The sequence below is a fragment of the Rhea pennata genome, chromosome 1 (genome assembly GCF_028389875.1).
Source record: "Rhea pennata isolate bPtePen1 chromosome 1, bPtePen1.pri, whole genome shotgun sequence".
Taxonomy (NCBI): Eukaryota; Metazoa; Chordata; class Aves; order Rheiformes; family Rheidae; genus Rhea; species Rhea pennata.
In genome coordinates this window covers 99,089,662-99,103,550 of record NC_084663.1, presented here as the reverse complement: position 1 = coordinate 99,103,550, position 13,889 = coordinate 99,089,662, and the positions used below count along the sequence as shown (strand labels likewise).

Below are 13,889 nucleotides of genomic sequence, written 5' to 3'. Positions count from 1 at the left end.
CAAGGCAAAACCCGTTCTCACTTCTGTTTCATGGATTCTGCTTTAATGATGAAGACATAAGGTTTGCATTGCATTCAGAAAAATTAATCTTTTGCAAAGTGTCATCAAATCTGAGCAAAATTGGGTGAAACCACACAAATCAGACTCAGGATAATAGATCTTTTCTCTTTTTAGGAAAATTTGGGTGTGCCTTTGACAAATGTTAAATTAAGTACATAACACAGACTGTAAACATGATAGCAAGAAGCCACTCAAAGTAAGCTCTGGGTTAAAGATGAGGAAGATGGATCAATTAAAACATTTAACTCCTCAGGACCGTACCATGTGTCGGTTGGTTTTAATTGCATTTATCTCCTTTAAAGAATGAGTCTAAGAGGCAGTTTTAATTATCTTTATTCTTAGGTCAAACAATATCATCACTGAATTGAAGAACGAGGTTACTGGTTGAGATATGAGTGGTGTGAGACAAATATGGAAGATAACAGTTTGCAAATAAATTAATACAGAATAATTGTCTTTGCATAGTTCAGAAGTGAAAGAGGAGGCAGCAGTGCACACGTGCTGTGAACTGACACACACCACCACAAAAACCCGTGTTCCTAGATGAACAGTTGCGGCTGCAAAACCAAACCAAAACAAACCAAAACAAAAATATGCCAAATCTTAGAGCACACTAACTATTAAAAAAACAGGCAGAAAAGGAACTAATGAGCTGCATTTTTTTTTTCTCTTAATCAGACCATGCTGCAGAAGGAGTGTTTTCTCTACAGGCAGATGCTTTTAGATAATTTGCCTTGGCATCCCATAGCCTGTCATGCCTGACTGTGATGCGCCTTTGTTGCTGCCCATCTGAAGGCCTATTACATTCTGTCCTTGACGAAGCTGCTCTTCTGAAAATCCTCGCCGATTCTGCTGTGCTTTCCTGTCCAGATGCACACAAAAAAAGCAACACACACCATCATTCTGCATATGCCCAGATGACCATGAAAAGCAATTCAAAATTGGCTCATGTTAATAAATGTTCCCTCTGCAATGCAATATTTCATTTTCACCATCCCTTGGGGCAGACAATATTGGCTAGGTTAATTGCTTTCCTGCAGTTAGAAGCAATGTCCTGCTCAAACCCACAATACTTCAGGCTTTTTCTTTACTATATACTCAAGATTCTCCCAGGACTTCCTGAGCAACTGTGATAGGTAAAATATTCATATAATGTTGTATATTGTTGAGCCATACAGCTCCATGGGGTCTGATCAATGAGACATTTACCTGTGCTGTAATACAATTTGGTATCCATCTAGAGCATTGGCATAATCTGGTTCAGTGATGCAAATAAGCGCTGAATGTACCCTGAGGATACAATGGGATGGAGAAGCGAGTTGCTCATTTTCACAGAATGGACGATGGTTACCCCCAGTACAGTAAAATTGCCTCTGTCGCAGTTCCCAGATCTCTCCTCTAAGCATTAGATTTTGGCCTTTGCACCTGTGTCTTAACCATATGACAATCCTGTATCTTCTGTCAAAACATACTGACCACGTTTGTTTGGTATCTGTGGTCTCATAAGCCCTTAGATCAATGAACCTTTATTGGAACTTAAAAGAACCATTTTTTTTCATTGAAAATAGCACTAAGGGCAAAAGTGGTTGTTAGGAAGTGGCACAAAAGTTTGTACTCTGCTGCCTTGTGAGAAACTGTCTATTCATCTTAGATTAATCTTACATACATATAAGTTGGAGGAAACAAGTCATTTAAAAAGGAGAAGGGTCAGTCTGCTGCTGCCAATTAGACTATAAAAATCAACAGAGACCCAAACTGAGGGAGGCTTTCAATCCACCAGACTCTACTTCCACCCAGGTAGGACCTTTCTCTCCACAGTATCTATTTGTCCTGGGATCAGGTTACTCCGCAATATGCATCACATTACAATTCCCCTGCTTCTCCCCACTCCACCATTAGATCAGAATCCTAGATTAGGCAGCTGCTGTGATTGAAAACCATCAGTATAATCCTCTGTGAGGGTCTGATCCTACACTGTGCTGAGTGCCCTGGCTTGAGTCCAGAAAAGCACGTAAACTTTCCCCTGCTGGACTAGGCGCAGGGTGCTCAGGATGCTGCAGGAGAACCCTCACCTGGCTAGAAGCCCAGCCCAGCAGAAAGGTGAGAAACATCCATTGAAAACCATCACCAACCTGTCATTTTCTAGGATGGACCTCCAGTATTAATGTATAGATTCATAAGAGGATTTATAGAAGCCCATCACAGGGTCAGATCTCAGACCTCTTCCCAAAAAGCATGCCATGGAGCGTCTCACTGCTGCTTAATTTCTTTTCCAGAATCCCTACATGGCCAGAAAACAGCTGCCAGAATCTCCAGGAGAGGATGTTTTTAGAACTACTCCTATTACCTAATTGAATTTCAGGTTCACTGTATCTGCCTTTGTTTTAATTAAAATCCCAGGAACTCATTCTATTTCTTTCCCCTTTTTCCTCCTAGTATTTTCAGCCATGTTATTGAGTAATTTGTTCACTACAGAAAGTTGAAATGTAATTAAGAACAGGAAGAAATGAGAACTGCAAAGAAGATTTTTTTTTTTTTTTTTTTTTAAAAAAAAGAGCCCAAAGGGAAGTCTGGATATACTAATAACAGTTGAGTATATAGACAGTTTGGATCATATTGAGTTAATTTTACCATTATAAGCACTGCATTCAGCATATGATGATTTTAACAGATAACAGCACATACTTATGATTTGTTTTTAGGTTGCTGGAAGTGGCCTTTTCTGAGACTGCAGGAAAAAAAGGAGAGGGCAAGTTTGCTCCCCTCGAGGTTCAGCAGGTTTCAAGTTCTGTTTGGCCTCTTCTGCCACCACCTGACATCAGCTTTACTGCAAACTGAGTGGAAAATACCACCATTCAGATCTGATATAGTTTTTTTGCCATCTTTGCACTAGTGTTGATAACTGTCAAACTGCAAGATAATACACAGCCGTGGATCCACAAACTTCGCTGGAACATATGAGAAGGGGAAAATCAAGCCTGATGGAACTGGGTATGTCAGACACTGCCAGTGGAAAGTTAAACAGCTTAGTTCAAGCGTGGGTGTTTCTTAATCATGATAGAGCTCTGCATGAATACTCTTACTCTGTTTAATCTTGACGTCTTTCAATTTATCTTAATAAGATTAAGAATCAGTTTGAAGGCCCTGACTCATGATCAATGCTGGGTGGCAATGAGGGGACATGATTGGCCTGTAGGGACAGCAAAGTCACTCAGCAAACAGCTCCTGATCTGCCTTAAGATCCTTAAGGAAATAAGATCAGTTTTCCTTAAGACAGCAGTCTATAAACTGGGGCTTTAGAGGCTGCAATAGCTCTGTAGCACAAGCAGGACAGACAGGGAAGGATGGAAGTGATCATATCTACAGTTACGCTGATGAATACTGTTCCCATCCACAGATGAAAATTAATTTTTCCCTGTAGGAATTTGTTTTAGTTATATAAAACAAGTAAGCCTATCTGGCTCATAGTGATTTCATGTCTGGTTTATATTAAAGCTTGTAACTGGGTTTGATTTTTAAAACTGATTATAGTCAATAAATACAAATCTCTTTGTGGATTATATTAAGTTAATTTAAACTAATTTTATATAAAGACTGTACAGGAGTTTGAGCATCTTAAAACTCAGGTCTCCTTTAGCCTCATTTAAGCCAGCTCAAGCTTTAACATAAACAAAGTGAAGTTTGCTCACGTAGACATCAGACAAATTAAAGGAAGCAAAAAAACAAGCAGCAAGCACTCGCTTTGCTAACATGCCTCAGACATTGCAGCGTAAGAAGTACTCTTGGATAGTGGAAACTCATTTCAGTAATACGCAAGTGGGGCAGGCATGCTCACTGTGGAAGGAGTTGCTTTTCTTATCATCCCTTCATCTCAGCTTCCCTAGCTGAACCAAATTTTAGAGCAAATAAATATTTTTGCTACGAGAGAGAATTCCTCACAGATAAATGCTACTCCACAAGAAAAAAAGGATGACTAGGGAAGGAAATCATTTTTGTTTAGATTAAAAAAGAGAAAGGCTTCATGCCTTCTCTTTGTTAGGTACATAGATGTGCGCTCAGCAGACCTGCCAACTTCATCCCACAGAAGGCTAACGATGAGCTAATAACTGAAGGAAATTCAGGGCTCTACATGAGGGTTTACCTGCTGACATATATGGCAATCTGGTCTTCACGTCTTTCTGTCTATTATCTGATGTGAGGCAAAAGTACGCCTTTGCTACCAGACACACTCTTAGCACACCTGTCTGTGTAGCTCAAGCAGCTGCACTGCTTTCATTTCCTTTTCCTCGTAAATGGATACGGAAGATTAGCTGGAGCTGCTCAATAGATGGACGTCACCAAAACTAGGGGCTGAATTTCCTAAGTATTGTCATTGTCCTTTTAAGGAATAAGAGTTGGGGTAATGTTGGTGGATAGGAAAATTATGTCTCTTCTTCAGGGATCAGTGTAGACCCCTTGTACAGAGAAATAAGTACAAAGGCTACTGGCGGCAGGATGCTGCTTTCTCCCAGTGTGCACCGCCAAAAGCTGGCTGTCTAGGATGGTCTCCACCTCACTCCCCCTTCTAAAAGCCATGTTCACAAGGGAGGGCTTCAGGGGAGCCCAGAGCTGGATGAGGTACACACATCATACTGTTTCTAGTGGCTCCTTCCCACCTCCAGGTCAGCAGGAGGGATGTGTATGGTGGAATGAGGGGGCTACAGGGTAGAGGTGGCAGCATGGCTGTGCTACACAGCTCCCATAGGGGCTTCTCCCCAACAGCATTTGTGTAATTTTAGGCCAGAAAGATATGGTAAGAAATGAGCCCAGCAGTGATGCTAACAAGCTGGGAACCTGTGAAGGGTATAAAATGCTGCTGCTTGGTTGGGTATTTGCTTCTTCCTCCAGACTCCAGAGAGAAAACCTCTCTATTTCAAGACTATTTTGGAAAGGTTCTTCTCTTCCTTTCCCATTATATTTCCTTAAAGTCACTCCTAAAGCCTAAAGGCAGACAACATTACCAGCTTCCTGTGGAAGATGCTCCGGGAAACCGTTTTTAGATTTTACCTGTGAAACCAGGATGGATCCCCCTTGTAGCAGCCATCATCCTTAGTCACTGCCAAACTGCCTAGAGCCATTAAGGTCCTCTGCACTGCTGCCATGTCCTTCCCTAGAAAGCCAGAGAGTGAAATTAATACAAGAAGGCCTTGCACAACAAGTATCTTGGCATGTTGATAAATTTTTTTCATCCAATGTGTTAATTATTTCTCTGAACTCACCTAAGAAGGTGCAGTAATAATATTATAGATACTATTTTGCAGATGCTGAAATGGAGATACTGACACAGAAGAGCTTATTGAAACCTATCAAAGGGACTGTGTTAAAGCAAGACTTACAATTCAGGCATTTTCAGGTTTCCAGACCTATTACTATTTTAATGTCTTTCCTCCATGCTATTTTAAGTCATGCTCGATAATTCTGTCGGCAGAATTTTGCCACAAGAAGAGATCACTTTGACACACACAATGGGAAGATACTGAATGCTGCTGAGTGCAGAAAACGTGGCTGATGGCAGGGCAGTAGAAGACTGTGCTGCATCTCACTTTGTTCTCTGGTAAAAGGGTGAGACCAATCCCACCATAAACCTTTGGCAATTGCAGATGGTCCATGTGCCAACAGAGCTCACAGAAGTCCTGTAGAAGTCCTGCACAGGCAATTTGCATCAATCCTTCACAAATTACCCACCAAATCAGTCTCCAAATCCTTCTTCATGGCTTCCTTTCTCAGACTACCAAAAATCCATGCTCTGCAGTTTCATACTTTCAGATCCTGTTATACAGTTCATTCTTTCATTATTCTTCCACTTTCCCCTTCCTTATCTTATCCCACTCCATTCCTCTTTTCAAGAACACAGAGCTCATCTCATCTTCAGCCGAGTAAAAGTTACATATCTCATCTCCACTAGTTGTTTAGGTTCTTTCCATAATCAAAGGAGAGAGAAAAGCTTTCTAGAGGATTCAAGTTCAATTTCTTCAAAAGGAGAAATAAAAAAATCCATAAAAACATGCGATACTAGAGACATGATGATGATAGACTTCAGAAATACCTCCAATGGACCAATACTAAGGAAAATCATTGTAGACTGGCTGCTGTGTACTGGAAAGCAGCCTTCACACATTATGCGTTTATGCTATGCATCTCCCTAATTATACATAGATTAAGTTCAGGGCTTTGTTTCATTCAAACCTAAAAGCATAAAGCATTGATTGAGGTGAGGAAGACACCCTATAGCTGAAAATGTCTAGCAGTTTCCAACTGTGGCTGTCATATAGCCTCTTAAAGTTTACGTTAGTCTTATCTGCAGGGGACCATTTGCTCATAAAACAGTTAATCATCCCAAATCCTTGTTTTACTGTCTTTGTTAACACAAACACCACATGAGATGTGGTCCTTGCTTAAGAGAGGGCAGCTGAAGAGCCCAACATCTCTCACATGCATGTACACAAACACACATGGAAGAGCGTGAGGCAAAAACACTCAGAAATCCCCAAAGCAGCAGATGTACCATATGCTGTAACAGATGCCACATATAATGTCCTTGGGATGCCTCCCATAGAACGAGGAGTGCGGTGAATGACAAGGATGAGGAGGGATACAAAGATGTATTTAAAAGTGAATGAGCTGAACAATAATGGCAGGTGCAAAAAAAAAAAAAGAAAAAAGAAAAGAAACAAAAGACGGGTAGCAAAATATCGTGATGAGCCTCACTAAGCCATCTGGCAGCCTCCCCCACCCTCTGCACTCAGCTCTGCTTTAATTGTCAGTGGCGAGTGGGAGACGCTGCAGGGAAAAACAGAGTAGGAGCGAAGGCCACGTGACAAAACAAAGCAGCAGCCAAGGCACTGCAAAGCAGGGCCTCCTTGCTGCAAGTGAAGGATGCTGTGGATGAGGGAACACCCTAAATCTCTTCGTCTTGCAACATTTACCCTTTTTCAGTAAAGGACACAGGCAGCTAAGAGAGGCAGAGAAGAAGAGGGTATGAAGAGGCCACAGATGTTACAAGAAATTTCATATCATGCTTGGGGATGGGCATAAAAAGAGCTGGGAGGTTTAAATCTCAGCTGAAAAAGTTACCTAACACTCCAGCCATTTGAAAGAAGGCATAGGCATTCTCTAAAGCCAAACTTGACTCTGGCATTTCAGAAAACTGCAGTTAGCACCTCCCCGCTGGCTCGAGCACTTGACCATTCACAAGAAAGCCCTGTGGGTCTCCTGTCTGCCCTCCAAGCCACTACCTCCTTGAATCGGGCTGCGGGGACCCATGCTAACAGGAGCATATTCGCTGTATCTCCTTCTGTCATTTCTTCTGCAGCTTCAATGTCCTTTGCAGTGTGCTTTGACTAATACAGCCTGAAGGAGGACCTTGGCCCTGCCTGCACAGGAAGGAAGGGTCCTCTGTTTGGTTCATATGATAATCTGTTGGAAGGGATCTCTTTTCTTTGGGGGAAATCTAGCTGAAAGGCCTTCATTGCCAAGTCCAGAAAGGGGCACATTCAGACCCAAAGAGAGAGATTGATCTGCACAGTGTTTCTGAAATGCTGTTTGTAAAAGCTGGACACCTATCTAGAGTTACCTCTGCCTCTTAGTTCTCTGGAAATCTCCCTCACTAGGGAGAAGCTGGTAAAAAACTGTGAACATAATACATGGGGCATGGATTAGGGAAAGTTTCTCAGCCCAGTACATTCAAATGAGAAAGGACCAGAGGAGAAGTGATGCTTCTTCTGGACCAAGAAGACACGGATGAAGAAAAATGCACCGGATGAATAAGTGAATTTGAAAAGCCAATACCAGATTGCCTCCTGAAATACTTTTTGTTAATTATTACTAAGAATCTCAAATCAAAAGCTCCCAGAAAACAATCAGTGCCAGAGAGAAGCTGGTTTTCAGTTGCACGTACTTCTCTTTCCCTATAAATATATGTTGACAACTCCTCTCTTTCCAAACAGGTTATGGCCTGAGAATTCTTTCTGAAAAACAGGAGTATCATAATTATGAAATAGCAAAGAAAATACTGTCCTTTTTGTACAGCTAATGCACCTGGGTTCAGATGATTCAGCCCTGAAACAGCAGAGATGCCAGAAGTCAGAGCTACAGTTAGATGCAAAAAGCCTGTACAGGCTCATTCCTGGAGTGATAAAGCATTTCATCTCAGCACCAAAATGAGCCAAGGAAATAAGAAGACAGAATGGGGAAGTAAGGAGATATGGAATAATTTTGGGAGGTCCTAAAATAACAGTAGAGACAAGCCTTGTATGGCTCCCAATGGCTCCCTTCTCAGCTGGGGGATTGTGTTTTGGCTTCCTGTCATCTGGAGCTACTGGCTTTTTTTCCTTACATCTCTTGAGCAAAGGTGATGAAAGAAAGAAAGAAAAATGAGGGGACAGTCACCATCATTATGAGCTTGTTCTCTTCAAAGCAAGTCCTTTTCATCATAAGAATCAATGTACTGTATTTTCACTTGCATGGTGTGAAGCTATTACGAGATGCAAAAGACTGCCAAGAACAGCATCTGAAATGAGCTAATTCCATCCCTTGTAAGATAGATGGAGCTTTCCTTTCAGCAGCCTGCTTGGCTGGGGCAGGGAGGGAGGGTGTTATTCCAGGGAAATGAAAAACCCTTCATTTAAGATATGTAAAGATTGGATGAAACACTGAAGACTGAACTGTAAGAAACAATCCTGCCCTTGTGCCCAAAGGTAAAATCTGTCAGGCAGGCCTGGTACCCTGAGAACGCTGCCGATCCTAGTAGCTCAGGCTGTCGGTACATCCTTCCCTAGCCCATCTGCAAAGCCTTCATTTACTGAGCCATCCTTCAGAGGAGTGATCCCTTCCACATGTCTTGACAGCCTGTGTCCTGACACTGCATGTTCCTATTCCTACTACCCTGAGCAGTTTTCCCCAGGGATTATTTCCCTCCTCCCACTGTTTCATTCCCTTTGTGGATTTTTGGCCATTTCACACCTCTCAACACCTGCCCTTCACTACCCTGAAGCTGTCTCTGCTTTGAATGCACGTGAAGCATTACACGCCTCCTTGTCCAGAGAGACCCAGGATATAGAGTATATTTAGTTTGAGCACCGGGAGCGATGCATCAACACAGAAGTGGCTAAAAGCAGCCATATGAACATGAATCAGCTCTTCAGGAACCAGAAAACAGTTTCCACTGCCCACATGGGATGGAGATAACCTTCACCTCCACAACTGCAAAACCACAGGGGCGTTCCGAGTTTTTCTGCTGCTTCCATAGTGACCTTTCTAAAAAGACAGTATAGTTAGTAAGGGATGCTCTGCTAACATCTCTGCACAGTCCCCTATATTCCAGTAGCGAGCTTTGCTTCTAGCTAGCCATGAGTGAGCCCTCACAAGCTCCAAAGAGCTGTATGTGCTCTTGGGAATGAGTTTTATAGCTTTAATTTGAGCCTTGCTTATAATTTGAAAACTACAATAAAAGCCCGTCATCAGAAAAAGAAGGTTCTCTATATTTGCTGTTAGAGGCTGTTTACTTGCAAATAATTAGCATGGGGAACATTTGTTTTATTAGGTCTGTGGATTTCTGTCAGAATGATGGCTTTTGGATAATGCATTAGCCATTATGCCCTCAGGGTAACGTCTGTCCCTCAGAGGAGATAATGCGCCACTGGAAGAACATGGTAATGAGGTAAGGCAAACAGAAACAAAAGATAATTACATTAGAGAACCTGTCTTAGACAAAATGCACCATTACAACACATCAAAGCAAGTAAAATGAAGACTGCAAGCTCATGTCAAGTTTATTATTTTTACCTTCCCATAAATCCACTGTCTGGAAAATATCTGTTGTTCTTACTCCGTAGATTTCAGCAGCTTTTAAGAACTGAGAAATTTGTTCCATCTGCTTGAAAGCCATTTTTGATTCAGAGATCTTTGCAATGGGCTCATTTCCCTTTGGATGTAAACTGTTTATTAACTTGCATAACAGCTGAGAGACAAACACAGAAACAGAATTATTAAGCAGTCACCAAACTAGAAGGCAATTTCTGCACATGAAATGATGCTGCAAAGTGGTTTGACCTGGTCAGTTTTTGTCAGGGACATAATTTCTTCAATTAAAAACAAAGAGGAGAAAACCTCAATTGATAATAATCAAAGTATATTAGAAATGCATTAAAGCTTTCATTAACTGATGGCAATAGGCTGACCAAATAAATCCTAATCTGCTGGAAACAACAAAGCAATCACTGCTAAAGGTTATATAACAACTGACAGAAAAGAAACCCACATGCGTAGGCCAAAAAAATAAGCAATGTCAATTGAAATATTGTTAAAGTCACTTTGGCAGAGATTCAATGATTAGCCTATTCTTAAGAGTCCTCTGCAAACAGCAGCATTTGTCTGTTGTTCAATAAACCAATGAAATACAATGTTTTAGCTACAGAATTCTTTCCAAGAAGAAAAGAGTTATGACAATCTACTGTAACAAATTTTCTGCATCTATTCACCTTTCTCTACCAATGTTGATTTCTTATACAAAAAAGCATACACCGATTTTAAAACAGATCTAACTGCATGAGAAATGGTGCTGAAGGAATGAGTCATACTCATATATAGACTACATGACTCATAAGAATCATAAGTACTGTACTAATCCCAGTGCACCAGTAGAATAATTATTTTCCGAGGTTAAGATTTCCTCTTTCCTCCAAAGGAAATCAGTCAGCTGCTAAGATATGTATTTCTATACTGGCTCTGACCAATTTAGTTGGATGAAAACAGAAAACAAGGACACAGATGATAATATATACAAATTCCCCGTGTATATGTAAACACAGGCAGGTACAGAATTGGGAAAAACGCTTACCGTTCCATCCATCAACCAGGTCTGAAAATGCTGCCTTCCGGGCGGAGGATGCTCTATCTGTTCTCCACACTGAATAATAATCCAGTTCACAAGCCTAGACTCTAATTCCGGGTCATATTTCTGCTCAATCTTTTCCTGAACTTCTCGGCTTAAGCCATAGCTTGGTCCTCTGTTAGCCATCTCTGCAACCAGAACAGAACTTAGTGGGTTCCAGTCGGCAGCTCTGAAGTACACAGGAGAAAATTAAATAATAAAAGAGTGAACAGCCTGCTATACGTGCTACACAGTTGAACAGATGTTCACCAATGCTGAAAGTAACGGCATGGCAACGGTTAGAGCTGTTCTGCAGAACAAGGGAGGGATCAAAGAGGGAATATCCTTTTCCAAAGATGCACACCAGCTAAAAAATTCTTTAAAAAGAAGAAAAAAATAAAAAAACCTCCTCCCCCCCAACCCACAGAAACAGAGTAAGTAGAAAAAGAAGATTTTAAACAGGGTAGGTTTTAAGAAGAGGCTTCTGCTCTGATTACAGAGAATACAATAGAGTTTTCAGATCAATGTTAAGGCTGCCTGCAAATCCAAAAGCACTTTAAAATTGCCTACCTAATACTTTCTAATAGGAGGAAGGTTACACATGGGAGCTCAAGGAATCCTTTTAGAGATGCAATCAGGGTCTTCCTCAGCAGTGATGGGTATCCAGAGATCAGCAAATTGGAAAGCGTCGACGAATTTAAGAGGAGACGAAGGCTGCCACAACGCCCTGCTGCTGCTGCTGCTGCTGCTGCAGCATCGTGGTTGAAGAACAGTGTATTGATTTGATTTTCCTCGCATATGAGGAGGGTCAGAGCAGGGGCGTTGCTAAGAGCCATCAAAGAGGCCTGCCTACTCAGTCACAGTCCGTGGGGGGGTCCTGTTTATCTCGCCCATCTGCAGGCTCTTTTCCTGCACGTTTCCTCCGCCTTGCGCTTGGCCACCCCGCAGCCTCTGTTTTACTTCCCCCAGTCTACACTGACCCAAACTGCCCCAAGCACCCCAGTGCCCTGCAGCTAGAAATACAAAGAGAGGGACTTCACTGGATCCTGCTCCACTAAACAAAGGTAATAAAAGCAAATAAAATACATACAAATTACTTCTGCAAAGTAGAAGCGAAACCTTGTTCTCTGTCTTCCGCAGCATGATGCTAGCATGGTCAGAGCGTGGAAAGTAACTGCTCCTGCCCGCTGCTCAAGCGCTCACAGGGAGTCCTGACGGGGGGATAACAGGATGCAAAGTCAAGGAGGAGAAAGCAGGTAGGTAGAATATTAAGGCAATCACCCCGTCGTCAGTATATATTAGGCTGTCAAATAGTATCCTGAGGAAATAAGCCATTGAAAATAAGCGAGAACCGGCAAAAACTAGCAAACATACTGTAAAGCATAAAGATCACATTTTCTGCTGGTGTGAGTCAGCACACTCGCACTGAAATCAAGGGAGCTATGCCCACGTACAGTAGTTTAAATTTTGATTGTAGCATTGCAGTGATGGGAGGGAAGTGAAGGAAAGCACGGTAAGCCAAGAGACTTTTACTTCAGTCTCCTTTGTACATATTTATCCTTTATTAAACAAAATATTTTTACTCCTCTCTGAGCAGCACCAGACTTCAAATGTCTTCCAGTCATGCTGTAAATCAAACCTGCTATAAAATAGTTACCTTTTGGTAAATGTATAGTATTTAGTTTGCTACACAATAAGGTTTCTAAACCAAGGGGATTCACAGTCAGCTCTCTGCCAGTGAAACTCTTTCTGCTGCCTAAAAAAATAAGTAAATGAATAAATAAAGTGCAACTCCTTGTATATCTATCTCATAATGGCCTCTTCATCCATTACTTTCTTATTTAAGGCCATGAATTCTCAGATTTATGCTGCTTGGGATGCTCCTGGGCTTGAGCAGACTCAAGAGATGAAAAATTTAATAGATGACCTAATTCATCGTTCTCTTCCACAGGCGTTTCGTTTAGTGCTTTCTGGCCTGCGCCCTGGCAGTTTTAAAACCCAGTGAAACATTGGATTACATAACTCGGCGTGCTGGGCGGCGAGGCCATCGCTCGAGCGCTTTCCGCCCGGCAGAACGCGCCATTAGAGGCACAGCAGACGGACCAGCCTCGGCGCGCGGGAGCAAAGGGCCCGGCCCAGCCCGGGACGGGACGGGAGGACGCACGAACCCCAGTGGCAGCAGTAAAAAGCGGCCCCGGGGTTTGGCCTGCCCGGGCAGGCAGCGGCTAAGGGCAAGGCCTTCCTCTCTGCAAGGTGCCACAGAGAAGAGGGAACTCTGTTTTGTACTGCCACATCTTTTTGCATTCTTCCCTTTAAAGGGGAGCTCTCGGGGTCGCCTGGCCGTTTCCGGTCACGTCAGGTTGCTCAGTGCTCCCTTGCAGGGGGATTTCACGAGAGCTGTGCTGCACCTTCGTGTCAGCCTCCAGCTCACTCGCTGACTTGGGGGCAGGGGCGAGTAATTTAACTCCCGCAAGCAGCGCAGCAGAAGTCTCCCCCTTCCCGCCTGACGCTGGCTACGCAACCTGTTCTCATTGGATCGCTCCGCACAGTGAAAGCCATCTTGTCCATCGATACCGATTTTTAATGTGGCTTTGAAACCTGGGAAAGTTGCAGAGGTTTGGAAAAATGCCAGTCTTGTACCAATATTTTCAAAGTAGGAGTAATCAAATTGTAAGGCTGCTATTGTGACTTCAGCCCCAGGAAAAACAATAGAATAATTTTGATTTCAAAAGCAATAGTATTAATGCAATTTACTAAAAGCTCTGTAATACATTAGACTTGGCTACCACATGACATGTTAATTAGGGAACCAAACAACATGAGACATTAAACAGACGAAAGCTGGCTAACTAGGAGGTCTCTTATTGTGACTGTAATTGAGAAATCACCAAGGAGCAGGTATATTTTCATTCTGCTTGTA

General features: G+C 42.3%; 1 protein-coding gene across 3 annotated transcripts; it reads right to left on the bottom strand.

Moving 5' to 3' along the window:
* Positions 1 to 375: 375 nt before the first annotated feature.
* Positions 376 to 12,255, bottom strand: TAGLN3 (transgelin 3). Of its 3 annotated transcripts, none has more exons than XM_062572546.1 (5): positions 12,060 to 12,255; positions 10,937 to 11,159; positions 9,883 to 10,057; positions 5,107 to 5,209; positions 376 to 922 (listed from the first exon to the last, which is right to left on the bottom strand). In XM_062572546.1, the coding sequence occupies exons 1-5, from the start codon at positions 12,110 to 12,112 to the stop codon at positions 781 to 783; spliced, it is 696 nt and encodes a 231-aa protein (XP_062428530.1). In that variant the 5' UTR covers positions 12,113 to 12,255; the 3' UTR covers positions 376 to 780. The 3 variants fall into 3 exon arrangements, with proteins under 3 accessions (XP_062428530.1, XP_062428550.1, XP_062428540.1); XM_062572566.1 differs by having other exon boundaries at positions 10,937 to 11,118; positions 12,060 to 12,151; XM_062572556.1 differs by lacking the exon at positions 12,060 to 12,255 and adding an exon at positions 11,540 to 12,009 and having other exon boundaries at positions 10,937 to 11,118.
* Between the last annotated feature and the right edge of the window lie 1,634 nt (positions 12,256 to 13,889).

Excerpts from the sequence above, each read along its gene's own strand:
- TAGLN3 (XM_062572546.1), bottom strand. The coding sequence starts at position 12,112 with ATGCTGCGGAAGACAGAGAACAAGGTTTCGCTTCTACTTTGCAGAAGT. Across the intron at positions 11,160-12,059 it reads CTACTTTGCAGAAGTAATTT|AGCTGCCGACTGGAACCCAC; the intron begins GTATGTATTTTA and ends TGTGTACTTCAG. Across the intron at positions 10,058-10,936 it reads CCTGGTTGATGGATGGAACG|CTGTTATGCAAGTTAATAAA; the intron begins GTAAGCGTTTTT and ends TTTGTCTCTCAG.